Source organism: Apis laboriosa, unplaced genomic scaffold, assembly GCF_014066325.1.
Source record: "Apis laboriosa isolate Shangri-la unplaced genomic scaffold, ASM1406632v1 scaffold11_cov152, whole genome shotgun sequence".
In the NCBI taxonomy this organism is placed as follows: Eukaryota; Metazoa; Arthropoda; class Insecta; order Hymenoptera; family Apidae; genus Apis; species Apis laboriosa.
The window spans coordinates 3,060,422-3,078,643 of NW_025221020.1; the positions used below are offsets into that span (position 1 = coordinate 3,060,422).

The 18,222-nt window shown below is 42.9% G+C and overlaps 1 protein-coding gene across 1 annotated transcript in view; it reads right to left on the minus strand.

Moving 5' to 3' along the window:
• Nucleotides 1–18,222, minus strand: part of LOC122719985 (tyrosine-protein phosphatase 99A-like) — a 330,852-nt gene that overhangs the window by 42,633 nt on the left and 269,997 nt on the right. The window contains exon 4 of the mRNA XM_043946354.1: nt 8,521–8,702. Within this exon, the coding sequence (XP_043802289.1) occupies nt 8,521–8,702 (182 nt within the window). The remainder of the gene's footprint in view (nt 1–8,520; nt 8,703–18,222) is intronic.

An 18,222-nucleotide genomic window follows, 5' to 3' on the forward strand; every position in this document is an offset into this window, starting at 1 on the left:
CGTTCATACGTCTGTTTTTATACTCTTATAATTCCAACAACGTTTTTCCTAAAAAGCCAACACGAGTTACGTAATGTAGGTATAATCGCGTTGCATTGAGCAACTCGCGTTGCCTTTTTAAATCGTGTCGGGAAACCTGTGTCCGTTATTAATTCCCACTTTCCTCTTATCTCAGGCAACCGAGATCACGGTACCCTCGGCCCTTTCAAAACGGTCCAACATAACTTAAGCGGCGTCCGTATCGTTGACGAAACTTGTTGGCGTTATCGCGCGCCAATATTCGCGGATGGAAAGTTGTCGAAGTTCCGTTCCGTGTTTACTTCTGGTGGAACGAGGGATTGCCTTGGAAATAATTTGAAGACGTTTAATGCGCGTCACGCGTCGCTCGATGACAGGGGGTGGGTACCAAACTTCCGCCGACTCGTTAGCGTCCGTGTTAGAAATGTTGGCCGCGAAGGCGACGATAACCGGGCCGCGAAAATAAAGCGTCCGCGGGTGAACGAGCGGGTGAAAGTCGACGGATTAATTAATGCATCCCGGTCGAAACTTCGAACGGACGTTTCGGTGAATAATTGCCGGTGACAACGATTAGTCGGCTGGTTTACGGAGAAATTGCTCGGACGAATGCTTGTTATTGTTTCGCGGGTTCAGGGAAATTCGTGTCGGTCGGGAAAATCGCGAGATATTGGGGGTTAGATTAACTGGACGAATTAGGAACAATAGGGAATTGAGAGATATTTGGGGAGCGGGTATAAAGAAAAGTGTGTATCAAAATGATTATTCTTTTATTACCAAATGTTACTTACAAACAAGAGGATGATAAGGTAAAAAAAATATTTGTCGAAGGTTTTTCGAAGAGTTTCGAATATAAAAATGATCAGTTCAGAGCACGGTTTTCTTCGGTGAATCAATTATCTATATTGCCTTATTAATAAATTCTCGATTATTTTGTTCGAGTTGGACGGTTAGCAAAATTATTTAAAATCGCGATCATCGTATTTTTTATTTACACGCGAAATACGTGTAGAACGATCGAATAATTTTTCCATTTAAAACTGGCTGTCCGTTTTCATTTTCGATAATCCTTTTTCTCACAATTATTCATAAATTGGACGATAAGTTCCATTTCACTAATTATTACGTGGTAGTTAATTTTCATCCACGTTACTTTTCATCAGGATTTCTTATCTTTTGTTATTCTTGTCGTTTAAATTAACATATACTTCGAAACAGACTACAATATTCAGACGGATGATTCAAATTACGTTGAACAATATTTCTCGAGAAGAAAAATAAAATTCAACATATTTTACAGGTTATATTTCAGAAAAAAATTTATCGCGAATACGAGAAAGCTCTTTTAATATCTGCAAATTAGTTTATACATCATGATTGTATTTTTTCGAGTTTACTAGCTTCGGGGCATTCGTTCTTATTCCAGTCACGTTTTATTTCAATTCAAGCAAAACCGCTGTTTCCCTCGGCCACCACCGTTGCGGTGGCAGTCAATTAACGAAACAACCAGAATTATTAATGCTTAGCTGAAGACATTGTAGTGGGTCAGGTATTACGTGGTATACGGTGAGCGCGATAAGTCTTTCATGCGATTCCGGGCCGGCCACTTCGCCGGGATAATTCAGCTTTCGTAATAAATGCGAGCGACGCGTTCTTTTTTTTTTCTTTTCTTTTTTTTTACCGTCGCAAAATCTGCGTTAAATTATTACGATCCTGTGCCAGGGCTACGTTTACGACGGCTATGCTTCCCTCCACGTTTTAAAAGCCACGCGACGTCGTCGATCTCTTTTCTTTTTCTCTCTTTTTTTTTCTTCTTTTTTTTCAAATATCCCTCCGAAATTTTCGTTCGAAGCCCTCTTTCGTTTTCTCTTCGAATCCCACAGAAAAAAGAAAAACTAATTCAATATCCCGTGCGATAATAAAGTGCGGCGCGCTAGGTAAAGTGTAGCGGTTCTATAAGCTAAATAGACGGAGTTGCCGCGATACTCGCGCAATAAAAACGCCGCCGCCACTTGGCGAATTACAGTTTCCACATCCTGGTGCGCGACATAAAACGAAAAAAAAAAAAAAAAAAAAAAAGAAAAAAAGTAACCGACGAAGAAGACGTGGAACTTGGAGACAGGAGGAGGAGAAGGAGGAAAAGTAAGTACGGATAAGAATTTCCACGAATCCCTTCTTATCAGCTCCGAAGGGAAATAAAAGCGAGACGATCCACCACTCTTCCGGTGGCGCGGTCTCGGCGTTCAAGTTCATAACTCAGGTTGATTACTGGCTCGCGGGCCGAGGATGTTGCCGAAATTACCGCCGTGCTGCGACCGCGCCACGAATTTTCCAATTTTCGCGCGGACTCGACACCCCTCTCCCTCCCCTACTCACGAAACTTAGAACTCCCTGTGTGGACGTGTATATACGCCGACACGGCTGTCCCGATGGCTAATTGGTGGCTCTGTTACGCGATATATTTATGGGGGGACAGGCGGCAACGACCTTCGGAGGGAACGAGGACAGTCGGTGTACGTATTGGTCCGGGGCTAAAGCGGTAGGAGAAGTTTCGTTGGTGAGTCTCACCCTATTGATCTGGGTGAGACAGAGAGAGAGAGAGAGAGAGAGAGAGTGGGGAGGTAGATGGTGGTGGTGGGCAGAGAGAGGGAGAAAGGGCAGCGTTTCATTTAAGCCAACCCGTGGATTCCTGTACACCGACGTGGGCATCGCGCTCTCCCTCGTCACACCTATCCTTTGCACATCTACGCGTACGTATGTTTATGTACCGAACAATTAGTATCGCGAATTAGAATATGCTGGCGATAAATTGCGCTAACGAACGCGATGTTGACGTATTATCGGTTAATCGTGCAACCATCGTCAATTTCATTTGTTTTCATCCCGGTTGTTGCAACGATCGTGCCCGTGATCGAAGGAGAATATATTCGAGAGAAGTGGAAGAAATTGGAAGAGGGGCGAAACAATTTTTCCTCCGCCTTCGAATATGGGTCAATGTTACAACAAGGCGGGCTATTTTCTGAAAAGTGTCTTTAGGTAGAGAGAGAACACCTAATTCGAATATTTATCGCCGGAGGATCGAGAATAGGACGCTCCGCGTGCCGCTTAAGGGTAGTTGTGCGCCAAGTTAAACGGACGGGGGACGGGAAGAGAGAAAAAGAGAGAGGGAGAGAGAGATAAAGAGGGGAAAAAAGGAAAAGTTTCGTAGCATCTCATTAACGACTGCAAAGGGGTGGAACGTTTACCGGCTGCGAAATTAATTATTCTCTGAAGGTGTATCTATTTGCGCGAAGAGATTGGAGGAGTTCTTCCCTTCAATCTCTCGGAGGCGAAGATCAAAGAAACACTTCGGTAAACTAGTAGAAATTTTATTAAGAAAAAAAAAAAAAANAAAAAAAAAAAAAATAAAAAAAAAAAGGAGAATGAAAAAGAAACGCATAAACATAAATAGAGTTGTTCGCGTAGTTTTTAAGAAAGATGAGATTGAATAACAAATCTCGCGACAACGTTAACGGGATTCTGGGCCTCGACGGCGATAATATCGACGTTGTTTCCATCGAACTGACTCGTATTCTATCATATCCCTCGATCTCTCTATTTATTAGCTTTTATGTTGGTCGACGCACACGCGTCTCGTATTGACGGTATTAAATACACGGCCTTCTATTAATTGCCTGTTTATTATCCCGATAACTGTTATTATCTCGTTATTGCAGCGCAATCATTGCCATCTAACCTACATGTTTCATTTATGCGTTCGTCCGTGTATCGACGTTCAACCGTTCATTTATCTGTGTTTGCCAAAGTAAAAGGCAACCTCGACGTTATTCGGTTAATCCTCCATCGATCATTCGATATTCGACGTTTCACGGAATTTCACGGTTTTACGAAATTAACGTCCCTTCTTCTCGTTACACGTATCCCATATTTCCACGCATGATATCGTCTCGTAGAAGTTATACTTGAAAATTCGATTTTACGCGCTCGAATTTTAGATTTCGCACGTTTTGACGCGTTCTATTTGTATTTTATTTATTAAAAATTTATATTTGGAATTTGATCCAACGATGGTTACTTTCCCACGGACGGAGCGTTAGAGATTTTTCCTTGGATCGGGCGATTTTGAAAAATTCATTCGTCTCGTCGCGAGGAAAGCATCCTGTCACGGTTGACGTATTACTCGTCGCTCACTATCGAGCAAAGGTTTGTCATCCTGTTTCAAACGGGTGCTCACTCCGGATCCGGAAAGACTTCATCGATCTTCAGATAGAATGTCACATCAGTCGGTCGTGATTCGAGCACACGAAACGACCAATCGAATTACGTTCTTGAATTACTCATATCTGCTCACTGTTTGATCGGGCATCGGGTACGAATCGAGGAAGGAGCTTGAATTTTAATCCGGGCGGACTTGTTTCGAATACATTCGGGGCATTTCGATTCCAATCTCGCGTATCGTGTATTATCGTCGAAAAGAATCACGTTCCCCTTCGCGATCGATACGATCGCTTCGCTTTCCAAGAGATCTCCTCGTAATAGACACCGAACGAAATTGACTTTTCTCGTATTAATTATTCGCGACGCGACGAAGGAGGAGAAAAAGAACAATTCGATCGATTTCCCGTTGCGTTTTCGTTCGCGGTGAAAAAAAATTCGCCAAGGTTCTTTTTTCACCTCCCCTTCACCCTCTCTCTCTCTTTTTTTTTTTTTTTTAAAGTTAGAATTTTCACCGTGTCAATGTTTTGCTCGATCGCGGGACGTTATCGTTGCGACGATTCCTGTGAAAACGGCGTTTAAACTTCGCTTCCGATCGCAATATCGGGAAACGGCGGCAAGGGAAAAGCATAGAGAAAAACAAAACGGATCCGGAGCCGTGCAATATCGTGAAACGAATATAATCGCGTTCGGTTTAACAACTCGTAACGTTTCTGTTAGTTCTTTTTTTTTTTTTTTTTTTTTTTCAGTCCTCATCTCTCGGCGTTCGCCCGCGCATGCATTCGTATCGACAACGATCCACGATCCCCCGGTATTTAAATCGGTTATCGACGCGCGAATCCACGCGATCGCCTATGCGGCCCGATCTTGTCAACCCGATAATTATTCCTACCTCACCCGCCATCATAATCGATCTATCTTTCTGACTCCGCACGCGCGCGCACGCATGCGCGCAAATTTGTACATTTGTACAACACGACCGATTTCTTTATTAAGTTGGAGGCAACCGATCGACGGGATTTCCGTGTTTCGATTCGACTCGACGGAGCATCGAAAACATACCGTTGCTAGATTTCCAAATCGATGTCTACCATTTTTGCCCCGTATTTGCCACACCGACAAACGTTTGCCACATCGCGATTCTTTTTTTCTTTTTTTTTTTTTTTTTTTTTTTTTCTCCTTTTTTTTTCACCCCCCTCTCGATGCTCGTTTCGCGGCCTGATTTTAATTGATTTCGAGCGGCCGATCGACGATCGGTTTTAACGCGCGCGGATTTGCTTTCGTCGCGAGATTCATTCGCCGTGAGTTGTTTATCGGAAAACTTTTTTAAAAGAATCTCGCGGGTATTGCGTATTTCAGTTAAGGATCTAGTTTTTATCGCATCATAGCTTGGAATCACTTTTTTCCCCCCCCTTCCTTTTTCTTTTTCTTCTNTTTTTTTTTTTAACGTGATTCAATTAATCACCGTTGTTTGTAATACACGGTAATTGATCCAGAACTGAAAACACGTTTTCACAGCGCGGAAAGATTAATACGTAATGCAGAAATAGTCCCCGTTGTTAATCTGTTTCGGTAAGCCGGTTTATTAAACGTGCGGTTATCGCTTCGTTAATTACGCTATTTGAACAACGAGCTTATTACCAATACCGGTTTATTGACGTTCTAACGTGGATATGTCGCGTATCACGCGGTAATTCGAAACAACACGCGAAAAACGGAAACGGTGTCGATATTTCGCGTCATTGGAATAGAAAAGCCATTTGCGCGAATGTACGCGTGTGAATTCTATACGTATAATGATGTAATGTTAAAATATTCCGCGCAACGATCTTAAATCAATTAGAAAATGAAAATAAAACGTAAAACGGTACTAGCCGTTTGTCGTTTCGTCTCTCGATAAGCTTTAATAAACTCATTTCGCGTTTTCTCCACCATTACGTTCTCCGTCTCGAAAATGTGTTTTACTATTATATTCCGCTGTTCTGGTTTGTTTTATGCAAGTTCGTATATCAGATATCCGGTTACGGTAGCATGTCCAAAATTTTGGGAAAAACCGTATCAACGTTACGAAGAAATATGTAAAGAGGAATAAGAGGATAACACGAGGAAACGTTTCTTCAAAAATATATTTATTTTGGTTTACCATGATAAGCCCAAATGTTAACGTAAGCGGAGATAATTTTGCGCGGAATTGTAGAAAATTCGCCGATGCGAGAATTTTGGGAAATATCGTATATTTTTTCCCCCCCTTCTTTTCGACCACTCTGTATTTCGTCCAATTGATACCGCGATAATAAATTGCTTTCGACTGCATCCAGTATCGGCAATTTTACGTTTTAATCATATCTTTTTTTTTTTTTTTTTTTTTTTTATCCCTCAACCTATCGGGATTATTCCATAGCGAGGCAAACGAATTAATCGAGTAATACAATATATCAATCGATGACTCATTGTAACTCGATATTTGCACGGAATACATATGTTACTTAAATTTCACGCGTTAAATTTTCTATAAAATCGTTGGCTACAGATTTAATTAATTCTGTGTGTTTAGTTTTGTTAACGATGAAATGGGATATTAATGATTAACGCGATATATCGATATCTCGTTCAATATTAATTATTTCGTAATTTTCGATATCGGGGGGAGGGGAGGAAGGAAGGAAGGAAGGAAAATCGGGCGAATTTTTCTTTTCGCTCCCCTCTGACCCCCTCTGATAAATCTGATTATTTCCACGATACACTGAATTAATTTTTCGTATCAATAAATTTATCAAACGAAAATAATATTCGCGGTGGTAATCCACCAAGTTTGCAAACTTGCGATCGCGCGTATATGTATTTATCTTGTTTTTCAAAAACAAAGAGATCCGTTTGCATTGAACGCGATGAACGTTTGTAACGAAAGCAGTATAAATATTAGCCGATCATGTGATCGAGCTGTGTTCATTCAGATAAATCCGTATCAATTTTCTAAAAGCAAATGCACACCGAGCAAACTCTTTAACGTTTGTGCCCGTAATTTTAGCCACAGGTGGTAATTTCACCGACGTTAGTTCCACCCCCCAGTATTAATCACTATAATTAATCGGATCAACGCGAGTTTGCGAACTCGCCCGAAAAACGAACGAAGTTTCCCCCAGAGGAGACAGAGGAGACGAAAAAAAGATCATACCATTACTCCCTATTATTGTATCCGTTCGAGTGACAAGGAGGAAAAACAAGGACGCCAAAACCGTAAGAAATTCTATCTATATTAAAACCGCATCTCCTCCAACGTTTCCGCCAACGGAAGAGCAGAAGCAGCGTTCCCCCCTTCCCTCCCCCCCCCTCTCCCTGTTCCAATTTCCTACTAATTGTCCCCGAAACGACAAGAAGGCGATAAGAAATTCCATGTATAGCAAACTAATACAATCCGTTGCTTCGAGATCGAATATACAGCGGAGGGAGAGGGGGGGAATCTCTCGCAGCTAATTCCATCAACTGGGACCGTGTAACGCGCTAATTGCCATTGCGATACGCATGGGAATTCATGGGTATCGGGGGCTGGCTGTTGGCGCGCGTTAACCATCGGCGGCCCGTTTGTTAGCATCGTCTTCGTCTTCGTCGTAATCTTCCTCGTCATAGTTTCGCGAATGCAAAGTTTGTCGTGGGTACACATACACAAGGCGTCGACCAATCTCGGCGGCGTTGACAGAATTTATAGGGCTGAGCTCGCGCGCGCGTCCGCTCAACCTATTTTCCAGGTTGCGACGAGGACGGGGGATGAGAGAGAGAGAGAGAGAGAGAGAGAGAGAGAGAGAGAGAGAGAGAGAGGAAAGGTGGACGGACTGCTCGAGTTAAGCGCGATTGTACACTGTGTTCCTTCCGGTGCTGCAATTAGCGCCTCCTTAGTTGGCTGCGTCAATCTCGTGACGCTTGGTGCCTGGCCGCGGAAAACCGGCCGTGCAAACCATTCTTCTCGCTCCCCTTCATCTTCTCGCTCTTCGTTTTCCTCCTCCTTTTACGGCTCTACCCTTCGTTATATTCGGGCCGTTTACTCTCGCGAGCTTTAGCATTGCCCCGGAGGGACTCGTTCCGTTTGGACACCTTCCCTTGGATTTTATGTCTATTATCGTTCCCCCCCCTCTGGTGTTATCCGCTAATGCGCCTTTCCATGTTTCAGGAGGTTCCGAGTTATAGGAATTGGTTATACGACGAAGTAAGGAGGGGAAAAAAATATCGTATATGATTAATATACACGTAAGATGGAAGTTTAACTTTAAATAGGAGGAATTAAGAAGAACGTACATTCTCGAAGAGTGACGGAGTGAAAGGTCTCTTCGCTTGGCTTGCTCCTTCCCATGGCGTTCACCGCTGACACGCGAAAACTGTAGACGGTGAACGGCTGCAAATTCTCGATGTTGTAAGTTGTATCGTTGTTCGGCGTTACGATTTCCTCCGTTGCGTTCCATGCTCCGCCTACCCCGGTCCTGGAAACAATTGCGCTATCGTTAGTGAAGGTCGTGCGAGCGTTGATTTGACAGGGAAAACTGGTAGCGTTACTGGAAGCTTTTGTTGTTTCACCCTCGCGCTTCTTTTTTTTTTTTTTTTTTTTTTTTTAGTAGTAGTATTTTTATAGAGTGTAGGGAGAAGTTTCGAAATATATATACGGACTGTTATACACGCAACTCGCCGGTTAAAAATATTCTTTCTATTTCGATAGATATAGGGGAAATAAAAACGGTTTTCAAAAACCGTGCCCACGTTATCGAGCGTCTATATTTGGTCCTTTGAACGTATCTCCCCGCACTCTCCTCCGCATCAGGGATTCGAGAACACTCCGGCAAAGATAAAACCCGTTTTCCGGGTTCACGGCCCGGCCAAATTACGAGGCCACGAGGCTCTCGATATCATTGGAAATATCGTAACTTGTGACGGCACGTTTCACGTTTCGCGGTTGATTAGAATTCAATGGTTCGTCGACGGGAGAAACCGACGATTGTATTTAGACATTAATGGTAGAGCGATGGATCGCTGACAATCCGGATGTATCGTGCTCGCGGATCGGATGCAAATCAACTGCGTGGACCTGGCGCACCCGATTAATTAATGGGAAACGGTTTGCCTCGAACGAACAATACAGTTTTGCCACGAGCCACCGGTTCCAGCTAAGTTCCGATTACGGAAACATCGTTCGACGTGGAGTAATGAGCGGTGGAAGACGCGACACCGGCCGCTTGCCGCGAGATTTTACCCCCTCCTCAGCCACCACTCCTCTCTCCCCTCTCCTCTTTCCCCTATCCCTAATTAATACGCCGCCCATTAATTGTCCCGGACAACTTTTTGGACAACTGCCGCCACGAGTAATTGCCACAGTTTTGCTCCACTTTTTTTTTGCCCCACTTTTTTTTTGCCCCCCTTCTCGAGAGATTGGTTGGTCGCTCCTTAAATTAACAAGCCGTCATTCGGAAGAAAGACCGATTGAAGGTGCTTTTTTTCAAATCGAAATGGCGAGACCTGGGAAATTATTCGATTTTCGAGGGTATCTCGGTCGGAAACCGAGTTCCGATCGTTTGTTTGAATTTCGTGGTCTTTGATTCGATTGTTCTGCAACCGAAATATGAAATTTTTATTTCCACTTCACGTTTCAAAGGGCCGATTTAATTAATTCGTTCCGTCGAGAAGAATATTCCGGATTTTCCACTTGGTTCATCTTGCGTTTTCCCTTCGTTCGTCGCTGTACGCGATATTCTAATTGTTCTAATTGAAATATCTGCGTAATCTGTACATTTGTCGAATCCGAATCCCCCTCTTTTCAGAGCGCCGCATTGCCCGAATTTCATAACGAGCACCCGAGTTTTCCTTTCCTTCATTTTTTCGTTTCATTCTTCGAAACTCGATTTCGGTTTGATTTCGGAGAGAAGGGGGAAAAAATTCAAAAAATTGCAAAAATTTTTATGCGTCGACTGATTTTATTCGTTTCCATCCAACGTTGTAGTTTAAAGCAATTACGGATCTTACCGATATTCGTTAGAAAAATATTTTTAGAAATATTTTTTCATCTTTCAGATTTGTTGTCATTCTCGAGAGAGTTTTCATTTGTATCCCGAAGGTATTTTCTCTTTTTTTCTTCTTTTTTTTTTTTTTCTATTACTACGCTATTTCGAGTTAAAATTAATATTTTTCGACAAACATATTATGTGTTTTCAACGTGTTCGTTTTTTTTTTTTTTTCAATCCTGTAACGCGATATATGTTTTCAAGTTGGATCTAGTAATGGAAATTGGAACCACGTTTATTTCAGAAACATGATCATTGAATACGCTCGATGGAGCAGCTTGTATTAGCTTCACGGTATATTTACATTTCCGGTGATTCTGGATACAAGCATCGCGCGTAGAAGGCTGTATTGGCAACTTTCGAATTAGCAGTTAGCAATGAAATTTGGAAATACGTTGAAACACGGTCCCTGACAGTTTACCAAAATGGTTCGGCATTGATGATAGTTCGGTAGATCAACGACATTACCAATAGTTTATCAATATCTATCATTTCTAACGTGATTCGTGTTTTCGTAAACAATTATTTAGAAAACATTGGGGATCCATTAGCGTATCTCTAATTGATAAAAACGACGAGATCCGATATTACGATATGTCGACGCAATCAATTACAATTTTCACCATTATTATGTTATTCCTCCAATGTTATAAAAATTCATCCGAGTGGTGACGTTTATTTTTTCATCATTATTATTTTTAAGAAAAATACTCGATGATTTTTCTACCCGTCAAAAATTGTTTAAATCGAAAATAGAATTCGAAAATGGTGGAATTTTCCATCAGATTTTATTTATGATACTATCTGTTATCTATAAAAGTTGTTTCCCAAAACAATAATCGCGAAGAGGGAGAGAAACGGAGAGAATGGGATTGTACGAGGGGGAGAGGGGGAGGAATATTTTTTAATTTTACCCCTCCTTTAGGCCGCGCGATCGTTCCATCAACGTTTCGAAAAAAAAAAATCAGCACGACGGGCTGGTAAAAATCGGGCATAAAAATTATTTCCAACTCGCGAAGGTTCCCGCGGGAATGGTGCAAAAAAAAAAAAAAAAAAAAAAGAAATAAAGCCGATAACTCGTTTCCAATTAACGTCACTCAGTTGCCGTTTATTTGCCCCTTCGATTTGCTTATCGTTTGTACAAGCAGATCATTTCAATTTTGGTCACGCTCGGGACACGATCATTCACTGGCTTTTCCGACCGTGCACGAAATCGATATCGTTGTACTACGTCGATTTAAATTCACCAGGACTGTTTTCCCTTCGACTATCCCCCTCCCTAACCCCCCTCCTCACCCACTTGTTATTAGATCCGCGTTTACCGGCATCGACTGTGTATATCGATTTCGTTATCTATCGCGGTCCGTCGTCGTTGTCCCGACAAAGGAAAAATGGAAATTCGATAAGTCAGTCGGTTCGAAGCACGAGTACGAGGGGAGGGAAATTTTCGAGGAAAAGGATGGCGAAAACTCGAAATTCGTTTCGTCTCTCGGTAAGTTCTTCGTCCGCTACCGGTATGGAAGTGACAGTTCGCCCACTTCGGTTTCGCGCTCTTGAAACTCTTTCCGGCCGGTTTCTGGCCGAAACGAAAACTTTTACCCTCGAAGGGATTTTACCCTCGGTCGTTTCCCGAGAAACGAGTCATCGTGTCAGAAATTTTGATTCGTGTTTCCGCCGTTCGGCCACCTCCCGCCAATCCAAACAAATCGCTCTTCTTTAACTTTTCGATCAACGAACATTTTCCATAGGAGGAGAGAAACGTGGAAGGAAATAAAGGATTCTTCTTCGCGAGAGGAGGGATTTTCACAGGGGGGGGGGAGGAGGGAAGAGCGTGACGATTTCGAATTTCGTCGTGACCTTTCACGAAGCTTAGTTCAAACGGTGCGTGAAATTCGCCGATTTTATAATATCGAGCCGCTTTTTATGAGAGAGAAAGTTGAAATACACTTTCGCGAATTTCTCCTACCTTTATTTTTTTCCTACCTTTCGTTTCGAATTTTTTTAATCTCTATCAAAGGGAATCGAGTTGTCGATTTCACTTGAAAACGGGAATAGAAACGAGAAGAGGAGGAGAGAGAGAGAGAATAATTCAGCGCCGTTTCATCCGAATCACCAGAGATCTAGAGATTTACCGCGGTTGCGAAGAAGAATCGATATTATACCATTATACCATTGAGTTGTTTTTTCCCCGTGACCCGAGGACCGTTATCGGGGTTGTCCGCTCTTTACGAGCGACACGTCGCGCAACTCGATATCGCGTGTACGGAAACTCGGTGTGTTGGTTGTGTATCACGGGCGAAAATAACACCATCGCCAGTTCTTTGAGCGTGATTATCATAACGACGATTGTGAAACTCTGCAACCTGTTTGATTCCGTTCGAGCGCCGCGGAAACTCGTTTCTCTTCTTTTTCTCTTTCCCGTTCTCTCTCTCTCTCTCTCTCTCTCTCTCTTGCTTTCATTCTGCCTCCCTCTTTTCCCCTTTCTCTTTGCCTTCTCTTCTTTTCTTCGCCAGTTATTCGACGAATATTGCGTCGGGATCCGCGCGAGGAACAGGTTCGACGACAGAGAGGATGGAACTCGGGAACGAAAGACGCCGATATTAAAAGTGACCGATATTTGCCTCCCCTCGGAAAATCCGGCATCCTCGCCCGTTTTGAATCGGCCTAATACCCTGATTGGCCATTGAACGGCCGCTCATGCGAGCGACAAATATATCGTGAATTCCCGGATGATTGTTGCGGATTTCGAAGAACCGATCGAAATACCGCATCGGGGTAATACGCCGGGGTGAAATGAATTTTCATAGCGTAGCCTATCCGGGGACACACCGGGGTGTACGTTATCCTTCTCTATGAATGCCGATGACAGCGAAATTTCCTATTTTCCCGTTCGCGTTCAAACGAATTATCCTCGATCGAGCAAAGATCCTTTTTTTTTTTTTCCTTTTTTTTTTTTTTTTTTTTTTTATCATTCATCGAGAATGAAAAATGTACGCGGCGATCTTAATAGGAATCACGATAAAAATACAGAGAGCGAGGAATGAAAGTATTCGAGTAACGCGATCTTGCCATTTTTCCCGGATAAATTGCGACTTCTTTTTTTTTTCGCGTCGTATCTCATCTTTATTTCGGATCAGCTTGGATAATGAAAAAGATATTTTGCGACGATTATGAACGGTAAAGATTCGCGCTCGCGTTTTTTTAAATTTATTCGAATACATGGCACGTTGAGCCTCGCGTTGTTCAGATTTTCAACTTCTCTCTCTCTTTTTTTTTTTTTCTTTTTATTCCTTTCTCCCCCACGGCCGGGAATTCAAATGCGCGCGAATCGTGAACACTTGGGATAGAGTTTTCGTGAACGGTTGTGCGTGAACGGACAGTTATGGAGTTTTATAAAAATTTGTGAAAAAAAAGGAACGAACGAGATCCGTCGCCGCGAGACATCGAAACGCTTCGCCACCGAAAACTATAAAATACCACATCTCCTTGTTCCTTTTCCGTGACGGTATTTTCGCTCGTTCGGTAACGCCATTTTTTCATATAGAAATTCAAGTAGCGAAAGCAAAAAAAATTCACACTCGATCTGTTTTTCTATTTTTCCATTTCTCGAGTGACGTTATTCACGCTATATATAATATATTCGGATATTTTCAAGCTATGCAACCGCGAGACAAGCAAACTCATCGAGTTACAGCTGAAACAAAGAGGCTATGGACTAAGAGCGAAGAGCGAGAGAGAGAGAGAGAGAAAAAAAGAAAATGTCCGTCCGTGTGTGGAGCGCGATGAAACGATCCACACCCCTGACGAACCTCTCCCCTCTCCCTCTCCTCCCCTATCGTAATATTCGTGTTATTAAATCATTCCACGAACGAAACGATCCATAAAAAAAATAAAACTCGATATATATCGAGACACAACGGGGGGAGGGGCGGTTACGAGCGCACTATATCATCATTGACAACCATCTTGTAAAAATAAACTGTCCCGCGAGCGCCACCTCGCGTAATTCATCCTCTGTGACGCGTTGACGCCGCCCGTCTGTCCTCTCGTCATTCTCCTCGCCCCAGACGGACATTTTTTAACAATTCCCTTTTCAACTCTACCGTTTCACTGAATTTCGTTTTCGTTGTAAATTGTCAAGGTCGGTTTCACAGAAATTTTCAATCTTTTCATTTCCTTTCTATCCGTTTTGTCCGCGCCCCACGACACAAGAAGGCCAAGAAGTTTAAATGAAACGAAATACGATGAATATTCATAATGGATTGAAACTTGTTAGAAAATTATTTAGGAACTTGATTAAAGTATCGAGTAGGTTTGACAAAATTTTATAATCTCGAAGATTTGCCTGGTATTCTCTCTTCATCACCATTGCTCGACGAAGTTATTATTTCCAGAACAAGAAATATATCTTCCCTTTCACTTTCCTTTTTTTCCTTTTATTATAAAAATTAAATAATACCAACGTTCAGGATTCATTTTAAATATATTTATATACCGGTATATTCGTTTCACATTAGATCCAGATAATACGTTTCCCCTTCTCCTCTCTTTTCTTTTCTTCGCATCGTCACAACGACGATACAAACGTATCAAGATAATCGAAAGGCGAATACGCAAAAGAATAAGATAGAAGGATGATACTCGTTCGAGTTACATTGCTTACGTGCTTACACTGCAACCAACACACACGTGGCGAGAAACACGTAAAATGCGCGACGTTGGCCGGAAACAGGCCGGCCATGTCGTGAACGTATTCCACTTGCCAAAGTTCGGTTAACGAGCAAATCACGTTACACGTGATATCGCGTTCTGAGAACACTATCTACGGGGGTTAGCCGTGCTACATTAGCCTGGGCAATTAATTAAGTTACAAGCGGTTTAATGGGGATCCAGTTATCTCTTTGATTGGCCCGCCTCCCTCCCCTCCCCGCCGAATTTCTCGGCCGCACTTATTTCCGATCTTCAGCTTCCTGCAAAAGGGGGAAGGTCACACCACATCCCCCCCTTCTCCTTCTTCTTCTTCTCCGCCTTCGTGAAACAAAGAGACCGAACTCGGGGAAACTCGGGGACCGTCTCCGAGATAGAGAGAGCTCTGTAAATGATCTCAATTATATTCTTAGTTAACCGTTGGAGAACAAGCTTCCAACCCTCCTTTACCGCTACTAGTTGTCGCGCGTAAAGCGTCCTTTTCTCGTGTTAACTTTAACCTAAGCGCGTACCAGTTGTTTGAAGATGTTAACTATCCACGCTATCTCGATTATTCGATCGCTGCAGAGTCTGCTGTACAAATTTATCCGTAAATTCGTTTTCGCAAGAGTGGAAAAAAAACAATACTTTGAATTCCCGCGATTACGATAAGGTTCGTTAATCGATTAAGAGGAGAGGAAAAAAGATTTAGGGGAGCCTTGTAAGCCTTGTATCCGCGCAATACCGGAACGTTTCTCACGAACTAGGAAAAGTTTTTTCGAGAGTTTAAAAGTTTGGATCTACGTTATTCCAATTTATCATGTCATTATCATATTTAGAGCTCGTCTTTTCTCGAAGGTGCACGGATTCGAATGGGGATTTCGCGTGCGATGAATAATGAATCGCGGGAATAATTATAGAAGGCGAAATGCGGAACGAGCGAGGTTTTTGATCGACTCGATCGGCTTTCCGAAAATCGGTGAATTTCAATCTGCCGTGATGTCCGCCCGACTGCTGATTCGAAACGCAAGTTGGACGGCGCGCAATCCCGATTAATAACCGCTTTTGTTAAATCGTCCGTATTTTTCCCACGGACGACTACTTTCGTTTCGGGCGCTGCAACACCGACCCCGCGTTGTCCGACATCGGATAATTATTTCGATTAAATGAACAGTGTCGAGCCGCACAAGGGAATCGTTTGGAAACATGACAGCTCATTAATTACATAGTGCGTACGTTCTATTAAAATTGAAATCGTTTTGGGTCGAACGACACACCCAGCGAAAAAGGGTGGGAAGGGAAATATCAAATCGTCGATATATCATATATACACACGTATTTGCGAATAGAAGCGCGGTGTAAAATTAAAATAATTAAAATTAACAAGAAGCGCGTTTCTTCTTCTTTTTTTTCTTTTTAGTTCCTCGATATTTTAAGAAAAACACGCTTCCCATTGTTGACGCAAGAATTAGAAGCATTGTGGAGTGGGGGACGAGAGAGGAACGAGGGAAGGGAGATCGGTATGGGACGACGCGGTAGCTCGATTCGAGTCTCGTCACGATGGCTGTCAGGGATTTGTGTGGATCTTGTTGCAGGCCGGTATACGTGGTAAACGTACCCGGAGAGATAGCTGAGCGACGCGCTGACCTCTGTATAGTCCACTGTCCACCGGCGAGCCAGGACCGCTGTTTATGCCAGCTTGGAATAGTAAATTGGACCGTATTATCTGGCCGACCGCGTATCGCGTTTCTACCTTCTGTTCGAACGAATCAGCGGGACGTCAATGATAATCCTGCGGCAGGGTTCTAATTTTGAGTGATGAACGCGTCACGTTTGTCCGCAATCCTTGTCCCTCCACGCATAACACGCGAAATCTGTTTCCGCGCGATGATTTTCATTTTCGCCCCTTTTCTCTTCTTTCTCTCTCTCTCTCTCTCTCGTTCGCGAATTTTCTCGATTCGAGAAATTACGAGGAGGATACGGTTTTTTTCTCTTTCTTTTTTTTCGATATCGAGAGATTTCGCCCGCCTCGAAATCGAATTCGTGTCGATCGGCAATCTCGAAACGTTCCGAATTTACGTGCCACAACCTCGATCCGTCGATCCGTCGATCGTAAATTTCATACGATACGGCGGAAACGATCGAGTTAAAAATAATGTAAAATGATCGTTGAACCGTGCGACAGATTCTATAAATCAACGGTGAGAGAAATCTATCCTCCTATAGAATGTGATCGAACCAAGAAACGCGAGAAACAACCGTCATCTCGGAGATATTAGATTTCGAGTCGGTAATGCATTGGGGAAATATTTGAAAGAAAGCGGTATAAAATGCTTTCGGACATCGTTCCTTTTTTTCTTTTTCTTTTTTTTTTCTTCCGCAAGGTATAGTTCGAAACGGTCGGTGCAATATCTCATTGGTCGAATTCTCGGAATAGCGCGCAGGGAAGGAGCGCTAAACATTTCCAAATATTTGCCGTTCCGAGTCGCTACGAGATTGGAACCGGCTCTGTTCCTCTGGAGGCGAGGGTGGGATATTTTCCGACGAAACGAAATCTAGCGAAAGAGACTGGAGAACGGAGGGCCGGAACGCGGGAATAAATTCACCGTTGATCCGAGCAATTATTTTCGCTTCGAACGAGCTTCTCTTGTTTTTCGTTGCTCGAAAAAGAAAAAAAAAAAAAAAGTAGCTCGTTTCAGGAAAGTAACGTTAGGCGTTTCCTGTTGCCCTTCCATCCGAAACCATCGGCCTGACGCAAACACGCCGCCATTGAACACCTTAACAAAGATATCGTTCCTCCCCATTTTTACTCCCTTCCTCCCTCCCTCCTGGTAGTAGGAAAATAAAAATTGGTTGTTTCTGCAGCGTTGCGGATGCATCGTATCGATACGATCTCTCTCTCTCTCTCTCTCTCTTTCTCCTTGAATCCTCGTCAACTCGTTTCGATGGGCTTAAAGAGAGGTAAAGAGAGGGAGGAGCGTCATCCAAGTCCCACGGTTTCCTCCTCTTCTTCCCCCAATCAGTTATTCCACGCGATCGATCGATCGATCGATTCCTTTTTTTTTCTTTCTTTTTTTTTTCACTCGCCACGGATAATTGTTAGTGTTTGCGGTCGCCTCATGGATCCCGCGAAATCGCGTCGAATGTTTCGCTTTCGACTAGGTTGAAACCGTTCGCCGGAACCGAATCTCATCGGTGGCGCGGCAAAAATAATAGGCGGTCGAATAGAGTGAAAAAAAAAAAAAAAAAAAAAAAAAAAAAAAAA